Genomic DNA, 16,604 nt, shown 5'->3' on the forward strand with positions numbered 1-16,604 from the left:
TGGGTGGCGCAGCGGTTTGGCGCCTGCCTTTGGCCCAGGGCGCGATCCTGGAGACCCAGGATCGAAACTCACATCGGGCTCCCTGCATGGGGCCTGCTTCTCCCTCTGCCTGTGTCTCTGCCTCTCTCTCTCTGTGACTATCATAAATAAATAAAAATTAAAAAAATTTAAAAAAAAGTCTTGTAGAACTATTTGACTCCTTAAAATGTGGGCATCCATAGTTTTAATAAAAATTAACATTAATAAGAAAAAATGTCCATAACTGTAAGACAAAATTTTCATTTAAAAGGGAAAAACGTTTAGTGCTGGCATCAGCCAGTGCTGTTGAGGAAAATAGCCTTCCTGTGCCCTTCAGGTATGTTGTGTACATGAAGACAGTTTCTCTGAACAGAAATTTGGCAAGGCATGTCAACATTTTAAGTGTTCGTTTATCCTATGTAGAATGGTCTAGGAATATTCTCTCATGAAGCGAAGAGAAAAACACAGGGAAAGATGACACAGGTGTTCTCATAGTTTTATTTATGATATTGAGAAACTATCTATGTGTCAACCCCCCTATGTGGGGGATCGGTTAATCGGTTATGATACATCTATAACAAAGGAAATCTATTGGCTCTTAAAATCATTGTGCAGATATTTATTTACTTATTTATCTATTTTAAAGATTTTTATTTATTCATGAGAGACAGACAGACACACAGGCTGGGGGAGAAGCAGGCTCCATGCAGGGAGCCCAAGGTGGGACTTGATCCCAGGTCTCCAGGATCAGGCCCTGGGCTGAAGGCGGCGCTAAACTGCTGAGCCACCCGGGCTGCCCAGATCTATACTTATTGACACAGAAGCATCTCCATGACATTTTAAGAGAAAAAACATGCTTAAAAAACAGTTGTATGGGGGCTCAGTGGTTGACCATCTGCCTTTGGCTCGGGTCGTGATCCCAGGATCCGGGATCGAGTCCCACATCAGGTTCCCCGTAGGGAGCCTGCTTCTCCCTCTGCCTGTGTCTCCACCTCTCTCTGTGTGTCTCTCATGAATAAATAAATAAAATTTTTTTTAATAAATAAAATCTTTAAAAAAGTTGTATATAATGTAAACCTATTAATGTAAATATATAGTTACGTAGAATAAAGAAACATTGATGTAAAAAAAAAAAAGAGTGAAGAAACATCGAGAAGAAAGAGATGTGCAGAATGGTCACCCAAGTGCTGACAGGAATGATCCGTGAGTGCTGATGTGTACTGGAATACTTACTCCTTTTTAATACTTGTCTATATTGAATATATTCTGCATGAACATATGTCATTTAAAAGAAGTTGTTATTCTGATGCTGCTTCTCTTTTCTCCTCCTTGTCTATCGGTTGCCTAGTCCTTTTTCCCTATTTACCTCTCCTCCCCTTTTAGCTCACTTAGAGCTTCAGATTCTTCTCTCCAAGTGCCTTCCACAGATCTCCACTGGGATGTCCCTCAGACACACAAGCTCAGCCTGGCCCACACTGAACATACCAATTTGCATCCAACCTGCTTCCACCTCAGTGCACCCCTTCTCACTCAATAGACCCACATCCCATCTTTCAAAACAGAACTGTGGGGCACCATTCTTGACCCTAACCCTCCACCCCCAACCCAGTACCCTTCTGCCATTTCATTCATTCAACAAACATCTACTGACTACCTCCTGGGTGCCAGGCACTCGGGCAGGAGCTGGCATGCAATAAAGGTGAGTAAGACAGACAAGGTTCCTGTTCTCATGAACTGAGCCTTGTGTTCTAGACAAAGTATGGACAGTAAACAAGGAAAACAAAGACCGAATGTGGTCAATTCTCTGAAGAAACTAAACAGGTTGTGTAGTTAAAAAAAAAAAAAAAAAGGCAGCATGGGGAGGGGCTGTTACTCTCTAGACTGGTGGGCAAGGGAAGGCCTCTCTGAGCCCGCAGAGAGATCCAACGCAGCATGCAGAGTGTTCTTCACAAGGGGCTCTTGCCTTCACTTCTTTTCTCCCTTCGAGCAGGGAGGGTGATCCAATGAAAAGCAAACTGATGCCGTTTGATCCCCTGCTCAAAAGCCAAGTGGCTGCCCTTGTCACTAACATGGCTCCTGGGGCTCTTTCCAGCTTCATTTCTCTCCACAGCCCCTGCATACCCTTCGCTCCAGCCAAGTAGTACCTTCCTTCCCCTGAACGCTTTTCCTCCACCCCCAGGCATACTTTGGGGATGCTCTGTATTCTTCTTCCTCCAGGAAGCCTTTTGGGTTAGGCCTCTCCAGGAGACCCACTCTCCAGGGAACATTGCTACCGAACTGCATGGTCACTGGTGATTTCGTACCTGTCTCACCCCACCCTGGGTACCCCCTGTCTGGCACATCGCGTACTCAATCAATATGCAGTTGATCTTTGAACAATGCAGGGGTTAGGAATGCCAATCCAGTCCCCATACAGTCAAAAATCTGCATATAACTTTTATTCCCCAAGGCTTAGCTAACAGTCTGCTGAGGACTAGAAGCCTTCCCAATAACATAAACAGCCAAGCAACACGTATTACATATGTCATATGTATGACGACCGTGTTCTTATGAGAAAGTCCCCTAAAGAAAATGTTATGAAAATCAGAAAGCAAATGCACTTACAGTACTGCACTGTAAATAACCTGCATCTAAGTGGATCCGTGTAGTTCAAACCCATGTTGTTCAAGGGTCCACCGTATTTGAAGATGCCTCTCTCTTAGGGCCAGTGCTCCCCTCTCACCTCAGCTGTCGCCTCCAAATTGGTGTCCCCACTTTGAATGATTCCCTCACAAAAATCCATCTGTTAGGAAAATCTTGCTAGAAATGTGTGGAGAAACCTGAATAGTCAACTCAAACTCCTGCTGTCCCTGGGACCTATGTGAGGGCGGTAGGGACGTGTTAAGCTAGGAGAGATGTGTTTAATGTAATGGAATCCATGGCACTGGGTGAGGACAAAACTTCCATGGATGGAGGGGAGGGAAGTGTTGTGTCTGGCTTGTTCCAAGGCAGAGAACCATGTTGGGGCAGAGGTGGGTCCTCTGAGGAAAATCAGACGCTGCAAAGCAGGCCTCAGACAAGCAGAAGAGGGAACTGCTGGATCCACCCTGTCTGCTCTCTTGTACCTCAACTTTGAGGAGTCTTGGGAGTAGACAGGGTGTGTAGCTGGCTCAAAAGACCACAGGGTGTATAGCTTGGGGGTGGGGGTTGGAGGATGGGGAATAGGGAGATGTTGTTTGTCCCAAAAAGGTATACAGGGAGGTGGGCAGATCATGAAGTTGTAGGTTTATTATTTACTCACTTATTTGTCCAATAAACATTTCCTGAGGCCCTGTCATTTGCCAGGCTCTGTGCTGGGTTCTGGAAATACAGTAGCCAGCAAAGCAGATCAAGTGTCTGTTTTGCTGGAGCTTCCAAGGTGTTAGAGATTCTCAGAAAAACAAATAGACATTCTTCAAGGGGTAATAAGGATGATGAATGACAATAAAATAGGGGAAGGTTTAGAGTCAGAGGGTGCTGTAATATACAGGGAGTTCAGTTAATTCTTATGGGGTTGGGGTGGTCAGTAACCATACCTATGTTTCTTTCACTATCCTCAGCTCTTATAAAGTCTATTTTAAACTAGCACTTCTCCAACTTTGATGTGCAGTCACCCAGGGGTTTGGTTAAAATGCAGATTGGAAGCCAGTAGGTTTGGGGTGGGGGACTGAGACTCTGCATTTCTAATCAGCTGTCAGGTGATACCTTGGCTGTTGTTTCCTAGACCACATGGCTCTGCTCTGGGGGATTAAGGGAAAAGCTTTGAGTTCCTCCCAGGGCAGCGTTAACAGGGGACCATGCCTCCTGAGGGCAGTGGGCAAGGCGGTGACAGCAGCCTTAGGGACAGCAGACCTTAGCTGCAGAAGTGACTCTCCCAGTCTCCGGCCCTTCGCAGCTTGCAGACTTCTTCATCTGAAACCCACAGTGAAGGACTTGATCTGGGTTTGAACTCAGCAAGTAAGTCATGGAGTTCCCTTATAGCTTCCCCATTTTTAGAAAATAAATCTCCAGTGCATACTACGGTACAAGACTTGTCACTACTGGGATGCCTGGGTGGCTCAGTGGTTGAGCATCTGCCTTTGACTCAGGGGATGATCCTGGAGTCCCGGGATCGAGTCCCACATCGGGCTCCCTACATGGAGCCTGCTTCTCCCTCTGCTTGTGTCTCTGTCTCTCTCTGTGTGGCTCTCATGAATAAATTAATAAAGTCTTAAAAAAAAAAAAAAAGACTTGTCACTACCAAGCTTTCCCTTCTGGCTAGGCTTCACGAACCCTGGATTTCTATCCAGGTCACAGTGAATATCCACCCCCACCCCACCTTTCTCCATGCTCACCTCTCATCTCCCAACAGTTTTTTTCATCTCCATATAGTTTTGGTATTTCTGTTTCCTCCGCAGAGAACTCTCATCTCCCCTCCTGGCCACATGGAATCTCATCCATCTGAGGCTCAGCTCACAAAATCCACGCCATCCCCTCCCAATCAGCCAGCCTGTGCCCACCCTCCCTGCCAGAAGCAATTCCTTGCTTCCTAGAAATCCTACAAAACTTCATTTGAACCTCTTCTGGGGACAGTAATCCCTTCTACCCTCGATGAGTTATTTTCTCCTTGTTACACTTTCGTTCCAGGATGTGAGCTCCCAGAGGAAAGGTCTACCTCTACCTGCGGCCCCCTTACCCTTACCCACGAGCAGCACAGTTCTTGGCATGTGATCATGGCCTAAGACTCGTCTATGAACGAAAAATAGTAATGACTTAGATTTGAAATCACGAAAGGGCGTGGGTGGGGAGAGCCTGGGGGATAGAAAGTGCTAGCCCAGGAGTTCTCAAAACGTCAGCATTAGCCCCTCTGGTAATTAATCAGACTTCTAAGGGATGACCAGGTACTATCCCTGACGTCAGGAGCTGGAAACCCTGGGGGCTGAGCCCAACTATCTGCTTTTTATTTTTATAATTTTTGTGACCAACTGACGAGGGCTGTTTACATTTATTTATTTGCCACCACAGAGTGAACCACCCCGCGCTCACCCCGTCACGTGCCCCCCTCGGCGCCGTCGCCACTAAGCAGCCTTCAGAGAGGGACTCGATGCCCGCGCCCTTCCGGAGCCCACAGTCGAAGGCGCTGCCCACCCAGCACCCTCCAGCCGCCCGCTGCCTGCGCCCTCCGCCTTCTGGGGGCCCTGGGGCTCCTGCGGGGAGCGGGGAGCGGGGAGCGGGGAGGGGGGCCGCCAGCAGGGACCACGGGGAACAGCTAGGGATGCGGCAGGTGAGGCTCGGAGGGGCCCCGGGGTGGGGAGCGGAGGGCGGGCGGGAGAAGCAGCAGGGGCCCGGAGAAGGGGCAGGGCACGGAAATGGGGAGGGGCTCGGCTCCCCGGGGTGGGGGGCGAAGCGACGAGCACCTTCCGGGGAGGTCATCCGCCCCTCCATCCCGCGCCCCGGCGGGAGGCTCGGGGACCTGCGGACGCCCCGCCCCGCGTGGGCCTCGGGAGGCCAGACCCGCCCCGCGCCCCGCGCCTGCCCTTGCTGGGGAGGCGCCGCCCCGCGCCCCGCACCTGCTCCGCCTGGGGAGGCGCCGCCCCGCGCCCCGCGGACCCCGCCCCGCGCCCCGCACCTGCTCCCCCTGGGGAGACGCCGCCCCGCGCCCCGCACCTGCTCCCCCTGGGGAGGCGCCACCCCGCGCCCCGCGCCCTGCACCTGCTCCCCCTGGGGAGGCGCCGCCCCGCGCCCCGCACCTGCTCCCCCTGGGGAGGCGCCACCCCGCGCCCCGCACCTGCTCCCCCCTGGGGAGGCGCCGCCCCGCGCCCCGCGCCCCGCACCTGCTCGCCCCCTGGGGAGGCGCCACCCCGCGCCGCGCACCTGACCCGCCCTCTCCCCCTGGGGAGGCGCCACCCCCCCCCGCGCCCCACCTGCTCCCCCTGGGGAGGCGCCACCCCGCGCCCCGCGCCCCGCACCTGCTCCCCCTGGGGAGGCGCCGCCCCCGCCCCGCGGCCCGCACCTGCTCCCCCTGGGGAGGCGCCACCCCGCGCCCCGCACCTGCTCCCCCTGGGGAGGCGCCACCCCGCGCCCCGCACCTGCTCCCCCTGGGGAGGCGCCACCCCGCGCCCCGCGCCCCGCACCTGCTCCCCCTGGGGAGGCGCCACCCCGCGCCCCGCACCTGCTCCCCCTGGGGAGGCGCCACCCCCCGCGCCCCGCACCTGCTCCCCCTGGGGAGGCGCCACCCCGCCCCGCGCCCCGTACCTGCTCCCCCTGGGGCGCCACCCCGCGCCCCGCGCCCCACCTGCTCCCCCTGGGGAGGCGCCGCCCCCGCCCCGCGCCCGCACCTGCTCCCCCTGGGGAGGCGCCCCGCCCCCCGCCCCGCACCTGCTCCCCCTGGGGAGGGCGCCACCCCGCCGCCCCGCACCTGCTCCCCCTGGGGAGGCGCCCACCCCCGCGCCCCCGCGGCCCCGTTACCTGCTCCCCCTGGGGGAGGCGCCACCTCGCACCCCGCGCCCCGCACCTGCTCCCCCTGGGGAGGCGCCGCCCCGGCCCGCGACCCGCCACCTGCTCCCCCTGGGGGGGGAGGCGCCACCCCGCGCCCCCGCCGCCCCGCTACCTGCTCCCCCTGGGGAGGCGCCACCCGCGCCCCGCCGCCACGCACCTGCTCCCCCTGGGAGGCGCCCGCCCCGCGCCCCGCGGCCCCGCCCTGCTCCCCTGGGAGGGCGCCACCCCGCGCCCCGCCCCTGCTCCCCCTGGCGGAGGCGCCACCCCGCGCCCCCGCACCTGCTCCCCTGGGGAGGCGCCACCCCGCGCCCCGCGCCCCGTACCTGCTCCCCCTGGGGAGGCGCCACCCCGCGCCCCGCGCCCCGCACCTGCTCCCCCTGGGGAGGCGCCGCCCCCGCCCCGCGGCCCGCACCTGCTCCCCCTGGGGAGGCGCCACCCCGCGCCCCGCGCCCCGCACCTGCTCCCCCTGGGGAGGCGCCGCCCCGCGCCCCGCGGCCCCCGCCCCGCGACCCGCACCTGCGCCCCCTGGGGAGGAGCCTCCCCGCGCCCCGCGCCCCGCACCTGCTCCCCCTGGGGAGGCGCCGCCCCGCCCCCCGCGCCCGCACCTGCTCCTGCTGGGGAGGCGCCGCCCCGCCCCCCGCGCCCCGCACCTGCCCCCCTCGGGAGGCGCCGCCCCGCGCCCCGCGCCCGCACCTGCTCCTGCTGGGGAGGCGCCGCCCCGCGCCCCGCGGCCCCCGCGGCCATGCCTCCGCCGCCCTGGGCCGCGCCTTCTCCGGCCGCGCGGGTGGGGCGGGCCCGGGTGCCTGCGGCCCCCCGCCCGGGCCCTGCGGGAGCCTCCCGCCCGCCGCCGCCGCCGCCGCGGGGACCCTGGGGCAGCGCGGGTGGGTCCCGCAGTCCCGCGGTCGGCGGGGGCTCCTGCGCGTCCGGGCCGGGCCCGCGCTGTCCCCGGGGGGCGGGGCTGCGGACGCGGCGGGCTCGGGGAGTGAGAGGCGGGAGGGTCCTTTCCTCCGGCCGCTTCCTTCAGAAGCCTTTACCCGAAGACACGAGCTCGGGTGGCCGCGCGGAGCCCCGAGACTGAGCCCTCCCTGCTGCGTCTCCAGTGCCTTCCAGTTCCGGGCCCGCCGCCCCTTCTGCCCTGTTATCCGCAGTTTTGATGATCTAGACAGGTCCCCGGTGAGGTCACACTTGGCTCCTCCAAAGATGACAAGGGAGGGAAACTCAACTGTGGGGAGAGGGCTGGCCCTTTAGGCCTCTGTGCTGCTTTGCCCTGCACTCGTCCCTGGGAAATCACCCTCAGCTGGCCTTTGTCCCTTGGGGACAGAAGGGTCCCCAGCAGAAGGCTGAGTCTGGTCTTTTTTTTTTTTTTTTTTTTTAATTTATTTATTCATGAGAGAGAGAGAGAGAGAGGCAGAGACACAGGCAGAGGGGGAAGCAGGCTCCACGCAGGGAGCCCGACGTGGGACTCGATCTGGGATCCCAGGATCACGCACTCACCCAAAGGCAGACGCTCAACCGCTGAGCCACCCAGAAGTCCCTGAGTCTGGTCTTATGGCTGGGAACAATCTGGAACATTTGGGGAGGCTTTGAGGAGTGCACTGGTGGGGCAATAGACAAAAAGGGAACATGTAAGTAGATAGTCTGACTTACAAAATACGGCTCACTCCATCCCAGGTTGTGGTGGCTCATTGTTTTCAACACCTACAAGGAGCTACCAGTGGGGACTGACCAACAGACGGACACCTCCCGGCCATCGTAGAACGTCTGGTCTAGCAGGGTGTAGAGACAAACATCCAGTGCCATTAACTGTGCCGAGTGCTTCCTATTCCAAGTACTTTACTCGGTGTTAACTCACTCAGTTTTCAAAGGCCACCAGGCAGGGGTGTTATTACCTCCATTTTACACGAGAAGATTGAATCACAGACAGGTGCAGACGTTTGTCCAAGTTTCAAACCCAGTAGGGGGTGCAGTGGGAATTTGCCTTTTAGCTTCAAGGGTGAGCAGGAGGTCTCAACTATGATTCAAGACAGGGGGGCCTGTCAGAAAGCTCTTGCTGTAGTTCCAGTTAAACACAGCAATGACCTTGGTGGTGAATGTGCGTATGTGCAGGGATGGCGGGGAGGGGAAGGGAGGTGGAGAGATGTGGATGGAGCCAAGAGATTTAGGTGATAGACTACATAAGACTTACGGATCCTCAAGGATGGCTCCCAGGCATGTGGCTTGAGCAGCTCGGTATCTGGGCAGAGGGTGCTGAGAATGGGAATATGGAAAGAGCAGCAGATTTCCGGGAACAAAGATAATGACATGTTGCCTCACTGTCTGGCTCTTGGCTTTTCTTCATGTGGAAAAGGCCATTTTCCCCCCTCTCCACTCCAGGATGTCTCAAATTCCTCTGGATTCCTCTAGGTCAACTACTCCTGCCCCCCAAGGTATGGATGGAAATAGACTTTTTCTATCCTATAAAATTCTGGTCCATTATCATTATATAAGTTCTGATTCCCTGATATGAGATTCTTTTCCCTGGATGACTGACACCAGGAACGTCCACGTGTTTCACTGGAGACACATGTAAGCACAAAGGAAATCATCTTCCTTCTGATTTCAGCTCAACAGTCATCAGGGAATAAAACTCAAAAGACCATTTCTTCCCTACTGGTAGTAATGGACTTACTCTGCTCTACTCTATCATATCTGGTTCCTTTAGTGACTCCTTTCCAGATACAGAACTAATATCTTGTTTTCCAGAAAGTAACCATTGCTTTCTGGGGTGGCTTGCCCAAACCAAAGTTAGTTACTTTGCAACTTTGTTTCCCAAATCGAATGCTTGGCAACTGACTGCTCCAAATCCTGGAGTAGATCAACAGCCTTCCTGTTGCTTAGAGCTCATCTCTTCAGCATATTAGCCATAGCTCATGTATCCTCCTGTCATGTCTTGGTCTAGAGCCCTGAGGTGATTGTAATGATGTAATGAAAGAAATGAGCTAATGTCATAAAGGTGTTTGGAAAAAAAGGCGGATTCAAGAATATCTAGAAAATTAAATATGCTGTTTGGTGCAGGAGTAGAGAAATAGACCCATGCGTTTATGGGAAGCTAGTTTTGGGACAGGAGTGGCAAATTGGTAGGAGGGATGCATGGACTATTTAGTAGTTGGTTTGCCATGCCAAGAAAAAACAGGTGATTTAAAAAGTAAAAGTTGAAGAAGACAGTTTAAAAGAATATCTTTATCATCTCAAGATAGTGAAAAATATATTAAACAAAATTCAAAAAGAACAAATCATAATGGAAAAGATTAGTAAATTGGTCTATGTCAAAATTTTAAATTTCTGTACAATAAAAAGTTGACATTAAAAAGAAGCAAGCCATGGACCAAGAGAATGTAATGTGCATATATCTATTGCAATGAATTAGTGCTCAGAAAAAAAAACAGCAGAACTGTTGGAAATTACTTTTTAAAAAGTTTAAATCAATAGAATGTGGGGATAGAAACCAATTTTAAGAACTAAAATTATGAGACATTTCATAATTTTAAGGGAATTTATGTTTGCATTTATATATATGTGAATCAATCTAGAATGCAGTTCATAGGAATACCTTGTATTTGTTAAATTATTTACTGCAGAGTGGCTGCCTTCAGCCTTCTTATCCACTTCCTGACTAGCATTCATTAATATTTCCCTTTTCTGCTGTCCTTCTCAGGACAACCCAACCGCCCTGGGATGATGGTACCACCTAATGGTAAGATCTTACAGAAGTCCTCTCTATTGTCTTACAAATGGTCTTTTTAAAGTAACTTTCTTTTTCAATGTACTCCTTTCCTGTACTCTCATGTCTTTTTCATACTTACAGATTATATATAATATATGTAATATATTATATATATGGGATGATATATATATATAATATATATGTATATACATTGTATATATATATATAATCCTTAGCCTTTAGTATCTAGAATGGGTGATTTTGAGCGACTTTAACCAGGTGCATTATTGGTCATGTGGAGCAGGTGGTAGAGGAAGGGAGTCCAAACAGCTGTGGGGACTCCCCTCCCTGAAGGGGATGGCAATAGAAGAGTCAGTCTAAACAGGGGTAGGGGTGTCAAATTCAAACCATCCAGGTGATGTGAATATCCAAGAGAGCTTGTCTGACCTCAGAAATCGGTGTGAAAAAGGCACCAAAAGTTCTGCACTTCTGTAATCCTTGGGGTCAGGGGCAGACTGGGTTGTAGATGGGGGTTATCATGTCTAAAAGGGGAGGGACACTGAAGCTAGATCCTACCTTGGCTGATGAAATGGCTGCGTAGAGATACTCTGGCTTTTTCAGTCCCCCTCCACTTGCTAACCACCTCTGCCCTGGGTGTTAGGTTGGCCTTCAGGTGTAGACGTTAGTCTCTGAGAATTGGTAGAAATCTTGCAGGCTAGTCTGATTCTCAACTGCAGGGGTTCCTGACTACAGTCCCAGTGTTCCCTGGCCTTTCCACCTCATGGAGTAGACCTTTTCATCCTCCTTTCATTAAATCTGCCTTTGCTTAAACACTAGCCACTCAAGATAAATGAAAGATAGTTAACTTTATTATTTATCTCATTCTTTAAAAATGAAAAAGATTTATTTACCTGAGAGAGAGAGAACATGAGTGGGGGGAGAGGCAGAGGGGGACAGAGGGAGAATCCCAACTAGACTCCCCACTGAGTGGGGAGCCTACCGTGGGGCTTAACCTCACTATCCATGAGATTATGACCTAAGCCAAAAATCACGAGTGGGATGCCTAACCAACTGAGCCCCTGTTTATCTCCTTCTTTAATTATTAGTGTTGTAATATGATTGACCTCCACTCTTTCTTTGGCTAAAATGTGCAGAGCGTAGCTATATTATGATTACAGGGAGTTTTGTGAGCTGGCGTGTGGCCCTAATCACCATTTATAACATTGCTTCTTTGGGAAAGTGCACTCTGCCTTTCAAACCACAGCCTTCCAAATGCACATTTGGAACACAATCCGTTTGTGAGCTGGGAACTCTCTGTATTAATGTCTGTTGGCCCAGGGCAGCCCCACAACCAACTGACATGTGGTTTAAGGTTCATGTAACAGCCGGTTCATTTAAATAATGTTAGCTGGAGCTCAGTTCAGGTTCTCAGGTTTCTGGTTAATTTGGAATAGAGGAGGCAGCAGAGTCACAGTGTTCAAACAGCATGTGTAAGGCTCCCCACTCCCTGTAGAGGGATGGCACATTTCTGCTTTTCATGATGTACCCTGTAGGTTTTAGGACCCTCGGAACCTCTTCTGAGGGCAAGCTCTTTCGTTCTGCTGAACAACTCATCTTGAAAAAAGAACTGCTTTTAAAAACCAACTATACTTTCAAGCTTGGAAGTTCAGCTAGGGTCATTCTCATTTATTGAGTTCAGGGGCCCTCTCTTTAGGAGGGAAAACCACATTTAAGTCCTTGATGGGGTTCCTTGCCCTTCCCACCTTGTTTTCCTTTCCTGATGTCTCCTTTAAGAAGTCTCAGCTTGGGGACGCCAGGGTGGTTCAGTGGTTGAGGGGCTGCCTTCACCTCAGGGCATGACCCCTCTCCCCTCGGGGAGCCTCTTCTCCTTCTGCCTTTGTCTCTGCCTCTGTGTGTGTGTGTGTGTGTCTCTCATGAATAAATAAATAAAATCTTAAAAAAAAAAGTCTCAGCTTTAGTAAGTTAGAAGCCGGACAGCTTGTGCCAGACAAGCCAGTCTTTACTGTATTTACTGTAAAAAGGGTAAACATTTATGAAACACCCACAGTGTGTCAGGCATTGGGCTAAGCACGCTATGTATCTGGTATCATTTCATCCTCAGAATGAGCCAGAGTGACAGGTATCAAGGTCCATGTCTCACAGATGAAGACATTGAGTTAGAAGAAGTTAATTGCTTTATCTGATAATGTTATAGTAGCAACCACTGCTCTGCCGGCTCCCCAATCTCTCCGTTGGATGGGAGGCCACTGCTTTACTGGGGGTGACCCCAGGAAACTCCTGGTGTGGAAGTTGTATTTGTCATTTCTTTCTTTTTTTAAAAAAAATTTATTTATTTATTCATGGGAGACACAGAGAAAGATGCAGAGACACAGGCAGAGAGAGAAGCAGGATCCCTGCAGGGATCCCGATGTGGGACTCAATCCTGGGATCCTGGGGTCATGACCCACGCCAAAGGCAGACACTCAACCCCTGAGCCACCCAGGTGCCCCATATTTGTCATTTCTAGTTGAGACCAAGGACTTGCCTTCCCAGTTCCTACACCTCAGGTTAATTGCCAAGACCATAACACACCTCCATTCTGCAAAAGTCACATTCTCATGGAAGAAAAATACTAATGTTCCTTTTTTTTCTCTTGAAGCCTGACATGAGGCTCAATCCCAGGACCCCAGGGTCATGACCTGAGCCAAAGGCAGATGTGTAAGCAACTGAGCCACTCAGGCACCCTTCTCTTGAGTTTAGATATTTGTCCTACTTGGGGGCTTGAAACAACATCAGTTATAGGAGCAATGACAAGAGGACACAGATATTTTTTGCTGGAGTATAAAGCCTTCCAGTGAGTACTCCTGGTTTTACTACACTCCCTGCCCATGATAATAGCTACAGCTTTTGATAGTGCCTACTAGGGCCAGGAACTTTCTTTATATTTAATCTTCAAACCACCCTCCAAGGTAGGTGTACTATTATTATCTTCATTCTACAATTAAGGACAAAGAAGGTCATTTTTGAGCCATCACTGCTGCTTATAATGCCCTTTTCTTTTCTCATTTCAACCTGCGGAAATCGTTTTGCCTCACCCCATCCGAGGGCCTGACCAGCTCTATTCTCTCATCAGACTCTCCCAAATCCCCAGTGGAAATACATTTCTTTCAACCCTATGCTCCACAGCTTTTGCATTTGCCTCTATTCCACACTTGTGCTCTAGGTGCTGGTACATATGTCTCTATGAGCCACCAATTGCAAACATGGGGAAAGCAGAGACTCTGTTCTAATCTTCTTGTGCTCACTGCTGTATCTAGCACAATGGCTGGTCTGGGGCCAGAATGGGTTGGTGTGGTCACATTTCCAGGTGATCCTGCTTGTGTCCTCAGCCTCTTCCTGGCTTATGGAGGGAGAGTGAAGGCAAGTGGATTCCCATAGCCCATTAGCTCCAGGAAGAAGGGGCTATTATCACCATAGCCTTTTGCTGTCTACCCATAACAGGACCATTGAGACTTCTGCACATTGATATGGACATAAACTTAAAATATAAAAAGGGGCCTAACTTGTGCCCTTAACATAATCCCACGCAGTCCAGATGTGCATATATTACAATTTGTTTTATAATGTGTCATTGTTAATCAGAACGGGGACCCACGTTTGCTGATACTTAATGATGCTGAGATGTGGTTGGGAGAAGGAGAGCAGTGTAAAGGGTAAGACCTGACTCCACTCCATTCTACCTGTTATCTTATTCTTATATTGAATGAACATAAATTTTTGTGTTTAGCCACATAACTGCTGAGAATATGTGCCACACATTGAGTGTTGGTGATGAGTTGCTTTTCTGATTTATTCTAATAAACGTAGTAGTCCTGAAATATTATATGAATAGTTGAAATAGTGCATGCATGGAAATAAAATACATATTTACTTTATTTTAGAATATCGGAGAAATGAAATGTCAGTGTTTTTGGTTATTTGTTGTTGATTGCTATTTTTCTTTGGGAAGGATTTCAATTATTCTAAATTACCAAATGGCTATAAACAAAAATTTTGTGCCGGGCATGTTGTCTAATGACTTTTTAAAATTTAATATTCTGGGGTGCCTGGGGGGTGTGCAGTCAGCTAAGTGTCTAGCTCTTGGTTTTGGCTCAGATCATGATCTGAGGTTCTTGAGATAGAGACCCGTGTCAGGCTCCATGCTCAAGGCAGAATGTGCTTAAAATCTTTCTCCCTCTCCCCCTCCTGCTCATACCCTCTCTTAAAATAAAATAAATAAATCTTAGAAAAAATAAAATTTAGTATCCTGACTTAAAGTTATATATGTTTAATTTTTACACTAAACATTTTGCTGGATCTCAAAAGAAGGAAAATTTTAGAAGTCATCCTGGATGCAGTAGTTAGGGGGTAATTTAAGGAATAGCTAGACTGTACTACTTTAAGATTTTCCTGAATCTTACGAATATCCATCAAAGTGGCCATAGTTTTGGGGATGACTTCAAGTAAACATCTCAAAGGAAGTTTTATCCTGTTAGAAACATGGAGAAGTACATTGTGTGCTTTCAATAGACTGCAAGACTTGAGTTGGGGTACTGTCTGTACTACTGGATCCCTAGAGTGTTTGGGAGAGACAGCCTTTATTTTTTCCCCCTTAGTTGCTATTATATTCATACTTGAAGTATACATTTAAAGCTTTATTAAGGGATCCCTGGGTGGCGCAGCGGTTTGGCGCCTGCCTTTGGCCCAGGGCGCGATCCCGGAGACCCGGAATCGAATCCCACATCGGGCTCCCGGTGCATGGAGCCTGCTTCTCCCTCTGCCTGTGTCTCTGCCTCTCTCTCTCTCTGTGACTATCATTAAAAAAAAAAAAAAAAAAAAAAAAAAAAAAGCTTTATTAATAGTGAAATGAGAATGAAAATCTCTTGGTAATATGTCATCCAAGTGAAGAATTATCAAAAAGAATAGTCAGAGCTGGTAACACAAGCATGAAAAACCCGATCATTTACTGGGTTTGGGGTGGGTTAATCATCTTTGTTTTCTAAATGGCTTTAGGATTGGAAGGGACACCAGCTTATGAAGAATACCACCAGTAAGAGATATTCATCAAAAAGGTTGTGGAAGAGGAAGTTATTTTGGTTTAACATGAGTTGCTTTTGAGGCACCTCTAGGCCACTCAGGCAGAGCTAGCTGTCTCTGGCTTGAGAAGAAAGTTAGGGATAGAGAGAGATTTGGTGTTTGATAGTGATGAATTCTATAGGAGTGAGTAACTATTTCCAGAAAACCTGTAACGTGAGAAGAGAAGGAGGTTCAGGAATATAGTTGATAATTAAGACAGCAGGATTCATAATCAAACAAATTTGGCTTCAAGTTTCAATTGTAACACATTCATGTGTCCCCTTAAGATTTGGGACATCTGACTTTTCTCACTAACAGATCTGAGATATTAATTCACATACCATACAATTCACCATGAATTAAAGTGTATGATTCAGTGGTTTTTAGTATATTCACAAAACAATGCAACTACCATTGCTGTCTAATTCCAGAACATTTTCATCACCTCCCAAAAGAAACTTGTATTCACTAGTAGTCATTCCCCATTTCCCACTTCCTTCATCCCCAGCAACCATTAATTTCTTTGTGTGGATTTGCTTCTTTTAGATGGTTATACCACCACATTTTGTCTATCTACTCATCAATTGATGGACTTACAGGTTTTTTTCTACATTTTGGCTGTTATGAATAATGCTGCTATGGAAGTTCATATATAAGTATTTTTTTGGATATATGTTCTCAAATCTCTTTGAGTATATATTCCTAAATATATAGGAATACACTTGCTGGGTCATATAGTAACTTTCTGTTTAAGATTTCGAGGAACTGCCACACTATTTTCCAAATTAGCTAAATCATTTTACAATTCCACCAGCAATGTATGAAGGTTCCAGTTTTTTTCACAACTTTACTAATAGTTGTCATTATCTGACAAGTTGATTGTAGCCATTCTAGTTGGTGTGAAGTAGTATCTCATTGTGATTTATTTTGATTTTTATTCCCTAATGACTAGTAATGTTGAACATCATTTCACGTGATTATTGGCCATTTGTATATCTTCTTTGAAAGATATATACATATATATATATATATATTCTTTACTTTTTTGCCCATTTTATTTATTTTTTATTTTATTTTATTTTTTTGCCCATTTTAAAATTAGGTCACTAGTGTTCTTATTGTTGAGTTTTAAGAGTTCTGTATATTCTGGATATCAGTTCTTTATCAGCTATATGATTTGCAAAGGTTTCCTTCCATTCTGTGGATTTTCTTTTTATTTATCCTTTGATGGTATGCTTTGAAGTACAAAAGTTCTAAATGTATCTATTTTTGC

At 49.3% G+C, this 16,604-nt stretch overlaps 1 protein-coding gene across 1 annotated transcript in view; it reads right to left on the minus strand.

Moving 5' to 3' along the window:
- RNF175 (ring finger protein 175) overlaps positions 1-8,816 on the minus strand; it is a 54,859-nt gene extending 46,043 nt beyond the window's left edge. Inside the window, exons 1-2 of the mRNA XM_038559178.1 lie at positions 8,699-8,816; positions 7,119-7,735 (exon numbers count right to left, since the gene is read on the minus strand). Coding sequence (XP_038415106.1) covers positions 7,119-7,735; positions 8,699-8,816 — 735 coding nt within the window. The remainder of the gene's footprint in view (positions 1-7,118; positions 7,736-8,698) is intronic.
- Positions 8,817-16,604: the final 7,788 nt, after the last annotated feature.

Source organism: Canis lupus, chromosome 15 (genome assembly GCF_011100685.1).
Source record: "Canis lupus familiaris isolate Mischka breed German Shepherd chromosome 15, alternate assembly UU_Cfam_GSD_1.0, whole genome shotgun sequence".
Lineage (NCBI taxonomy): Eukaryota > Metazoa > Chordata > Mammalia > Carnivora > Canidae > Canis > Canis lupus.